Source organism: Sinocyclocheilus rhinocerous, unplaced genomic scaffold (genome assembly GCF_001515625.1).
Source record: "Sinocyclocheilus rhinocerous isolate Xijiao unplaced genomic scaffold, SAMN03320098_v1.1 scaffold189, whole genome shotgun sequence".
Classification (NCBI taxonomy): domain Eukaryota; kingdom Metazoa; phylum Chordata; class Actinopteri; order Cypriniformes; family Cyprinidae; genus Sinocyclocheilus; species Sinocyclocheilus rhinocerous.
In genome coordinates this window covers 1,701,383-1,706,269 of record NW_015667354.1, presented here as the reverse complement: position 1 = coordinate 1,706,269, position 4,887 = coordinate 1,701,383, and the positions used below count along the sequence as shown (strand labels likewise).

The following is a 4,887-nucleotide window of genomic DNA, read 5'->3' as shown; positions in this document are numbered from 1 at the left end:
GCTCTGCTTCATTAGTCCATCTTTTTACAGTCCTTAATACAGGTTTCGCTGATTTCAGTTTCTGCCTGTAGGTCGGTATAAGATGAACCAAACAGTGATCAGAGAGCCCCAAAGCTGCCCGTGGAACAGAGTGATATGCATCCTTAATTGTTATGTAACAGTGATCCAATATATTACTGTCTCTGGTGGGACATGTAATGTGCTGTCTGTATTTTGGCAGTTCACGGGAGAGATTTGCTTTGTTAAAATCTCCAAGAATAATTAAAAGAGAGTCCCGGGTACTGTTGTTCCATTTCAGTTATCTGTTCGGCCAGCTGTTACATCGCGGCGCTCAGGCATGCGTCCGGAAGCACGTACACATTCATGAGAATGAAAGAGGAAAACTCCCGAGAAGAATAGAACGGTTTACAGTTTATGGAGAGCGCCTCTAAATTAGGAGAGCACATCTTCTTCAGAGTTGTTACGTCTGAACACCAACCTTCAATTATGTAAAAACATAGTCCACCACCTCTCGTTTTTCCAGTTAACTCCGCAATGCGATCCGCTCTGAACAGCTGGTAGCCCGGCAGATGAAGCGCGTTGTCCGGAATGGTTTTAAGTGAAGCACAATGCATCAGATTTTGAAAAGTCCTAGTTTGTGCAGGTGAGGAGAAGAAGTTCATCCGTTTTGTTAAGAAGGGAACGTTTTGAATTGTACCGCTGCCCCTCCGACCAAAACATCCAACAAAGCGTCTGAATAATCAAAAACCGGAAAAAAATTGTCTGGTGTGTGTTGCCTTATGTCCAGTAGTTCGTCTCTGGTAAAACTGATAGTAAGAGAATAACTAAACACAGAACAAACAAACAAAAACAGCAAAAGAATGGGAGCGTTCCACACCACGGCAGCCATACGCGGCGCCATCTTAAAACATCATATCATCACACTTCTCTGAAAATCAACCTACTATTGGATTACTTACAATTATCTCTGCACATTAGATTGTGGCAAGAGAATATTTTACTATCAAAATGATCTACAGTTTATATATGTGACAAAAAGGCTATTCTCTGGTCCGTAAACTAGATTTGTTTTCTTCAGAGGAAAGAAGCATCACAGAACACACCTGTGCGGTCTTTCCATCTGGCTAATGTTATTATGAGATGTCTGGAGAATTAAACTGGTTGTTCAGCATATCATGTGCAAATCAAATCATTTATTTTCATTTACACTTCTTTTCATTTCACTGCGCTCCATCCTTCCCTCTCTTTCCCCTTTCCCTAATGGATTTCATTCTCCTCTCCGTGGAACTGTTTTGTTTGTTTCGTTTAGTTCTTTTTTATGCTTTAAATTAATTTTTTTGCCCTGTTGATTCTGTCATCATGAATTATTGCAGGTAAAATAAATATCTAAGTTAATTCAGCCTAATAAGAGGGTCTCAAACTAAAGACCATGTTAAATTGAAAAAGAGGTGGTGTTCTCCATTGTTATTACTCTTTTATTGGCCAAAACCATTTCCACGACACATGCTTTCTGCCTCTCCTCTCTTTTCCTCTTTCTTACTCCGTCTCTTTTTCTCCATGCGTCTCAGTCTCTTCTCCTCTCTCCTCTTGGCCTCCTCCACCTCCTGGTGCTGTCGGCACTTGTGGAAGTTCTCCACCACCACTCCAACAAACATGTTCAGTACGAAGAAACTGACGATCAGGAGAAAGGAGATGAAGTACAGCAGCATCCAGGGGTTGTTATTGGTTATGGGCTGAATAATGAAGAGACAGAAAGAACGGAGAATGAAAGAGTTAGGAACAAACACTTGATATACACTTGATTTTCTGAAGAAAATGTGAATGTGAACTGCCTACAGGCATTATTTCAGGTATAATTAACTTCCCTAGCACTAGCCAGGCAGGAAGGGTTATTCTGCAAGGTGTGGCTAGAACAATGAGGAACGATAATAACAATGCTTTTCTTCACAAGTACTACTAAAAAACGACACAAGAAACTGGTCAGAACAGGGAGCTGCCTAAAATTTAATTTAACAATATAATCAACACAGCCTTGTGTAATGCAGACACTCATAAGCTTGAGGGAAATTGGTCAAATTATGGTAAAGTGAACTTGGGTGCAGCTTTTACTTGGTTGCTTAGCAGCAGTGTGGAGCGAAACAAAGACAGCAAAGTCTAAATTAGCTCATTGTAAAACATGGGATGAGAAAGCACACGGTACTCTGCACATTTCCATCTGCTTCCACACATAGATTATATCCTGCAGTGGACTCTGGTGTGACAGAGATGATGCAGTGGGGAAATTACACATGCCATTTAATCCATGAGTTTTTTTTCTCCACCCTGTGTTTGACTCCGTAGAGATGCTGGGCTCTTCCAGTGTGAGAGGGTCTGGCTGCAGGCCTTCACTTAATCATTATGTGCTGGTCCCTAACTGATGCAAGCTCACTGCTTTCTGAATCGAGGACTCTTGAAAGTCATTGTTTTTAGCTTCAGAGCCAAAAGCCTGTTAGTATTCATGAAGCTGATTGTGTGTATTCAGGATTAAATATTCACTGTTGAGTGCTTATTCCTTAAAGCTCTTTATTTTAGTTAAAGAAGAAACTGACTTTTGTTTAGCTCAGTGACCTTTTAACACTTAAGAAGTATGAAAATAAATAATTCAGAAATAAATTAAATTTTATACAGTTGTTAAAGCTTACTTCTAGTATCTTCGTTACAGGATATAGTTTTTAATAAAAGTACACTGTGCACCAGGCCACTGCAAAAACCTGAACTGGCTTTTATTTCTATATTTTCATTTACATTTGTTCTTTTAGCAGACGCTTTTATCCAAAGTAACATAAATAATAAGTAAGTTTATGTGCTTTTATAATTTTCATTAGATTTTTTTATATTTAGCTTTAATTTTGATTTGAGTTTCAGTAAATTCTTCTATTCTTTAAAGCATTTTTTTTATTTTTTATTTTCATCTAATATGTGACCCTGCCCCACAAAACCAGTCATAAGGGTCAATATTTTGAAATTGAGATTTATACATCGTCTGAAAGCTTAATAAATAAGCTTTCCATTGATGTATGGTTTGGTAGGATAGGACAACATTTGGCTGAGATACAACTATTTGAAAATCTGGAATCTGAGGGTGCAAAAAAAATTTAAAAAAATAAATCTACATAATGAGAAAATCGCATTTAAAGTTGTCCAAATGAAGTTTTTAGCAATGCATACTAATCAAGTTTTGATATACTGTATTTATGGTAGGAAATGTACAAAATATCTTCATGGGACATGATCTTTACTTATATTTGAAAATCTGGAATCTGAGGGTGCAAAAAAAAATAAAAAAAATAAATCTACATAATGAGAAAATCACATTTAAAGTTGTCCAAATGAAGTTTTTAGCAATGCATACTAATCAAGTTTTGATATACTGTATTTATGGTAGGAAATGTACAAAATATCTTCATGGGACATGATCTTTACTTAATATCCTAATGATTTTTGGCATAAAAGAAAAATCTATAATTTTGACCCATACAATATAAACGTGCTACTTATGACTGGTTTTGTGGTCCACGGTCAGATATTTATTTTAGCTTTATTTAAATTCTTTAAACCCTAGACTTCTGTATAATCACATATAACATATGTGTGATTGTATTTGTGTTGCTATTTGTACTTTAAAAAGTCTGTATAAATGTGCCTGCTTTTGGGTTAACACTGAGAGGACTATATGAGAGGACTGACAGTGATGGTTCACTGTGATACCAATATGCAAATATATTACAACATCCATATGACATTGAAAGATCACAATTTATATTCACCAGGTTAATATTATCAGGATGAACATGTTACATGAAGAGCATTACCTGCTGGTCCACTGCCACTGCGTCCAAACCATGATACATGATGTTGACCCAGCCGTCCTTCGATGCCAGCACAAACAGGGACATCAGAGCCTGTAAAACATAAACACACGTTCATACGAGCACATGCAAGGACACACAGATGTATGGAGATGGGTGGAAAGACAAGCAGGACAAACAAAGATAGATGGGGGTTGAACAGACAATATGCTGCAAGGACAGATAGACAACCACATGTGATGTAAAGAAGAGGTCATTCTGGTATAGATGCACACAAATAAAGGTATATTGAACAAAGCAACAAATTGAGTTGCTCAGTATTTGGTATTTTGTGAATGTGTCATGTAATTTGATAAGCCCAGTCAGAGAACAAACTAACCTGCCCCAAGTTGTCAAAGTTGTACTTGTGATGGACCCACTTATAATTGGCCAAGAGGCAGTCAGACTTGTTAGTGATGTTTTTGACATCCAGGCCCAAGCAGTAGTAGAACTTGCCTTTGAAAAGCTGTTGAGGCAAAAGAAATGGCACACACTTCATGTCACTCAACGCCACACTACTCAAGCATCTCTTTAATAAAACTGTCAGAGCAGAGGATATTTGAAAGGAAAAGGGTGTTATGAAAGGAGGCCAGGATAGAATAAGAAAACATTTTCTATGAAGAAAAGAACAAGATGTGGCACTGAAAAGGAATAAGAACTAATAATGAACACAAACTAAAAAGAAACTGAAAGCAATGGTGATGAACAGAAAAAGGGTATGATAGTGAGATTAAGCAGAAAATCTGGAGGAAAAAAAGACAAAAGGCATCAGGACCCCCTGGGGCATCACTGATCTATTTTTTTTTGAGGGGGCACCAGTGGCAAAAACAACAACAAAACAAAACAAAACAAAACAAAACACAAAACAACAAAACCAACTTTCAAGGTAAAGTAAGTTAAAAGAAAGGTTTTGTTCAGCAGGTAATGGGTCCCCATTTTAAATCCCAAATTATATTTGCTTGAAAAAAAAAAAAAATAGAAACACTAAGATGTAAACACT

The 4,887-nt window shown here is 37.2% G+C and overlaps 1 protein-coding gene across 1 annotated transcript in view; it reads right to left on the bottom strand.

The window, feature by feature from the left end:
* Window positions 1-4,887, bottom strand: part of cacna1ia (calcium voltage-gated channel subunit alpha1 Ia) — a 102,375-nt gene that overhangs the window by 25,980 nt on the left and 71,508 nt on the right. Inside the window, exons 22-24 of the mRNA XM_016545628.1 lie at window positions 4,228-4,353; window positions 3,852-3,941; window positions 1,541-1,733 (exon numbers count right to left, since the gene is read on the bottom strand). Of these exons, the coding sequence (XP_016401114.1) occupies window positions 1,541-1,733; window positions 3,852-3,941; window positions 4,228-4,353 (409 nt within the window). The remainder of the gene's footprint in view (window positions 1-1,540; window positions 1,734-3,851; window positions 3,942-4,227; window positions 4,354-4,887) is intronic.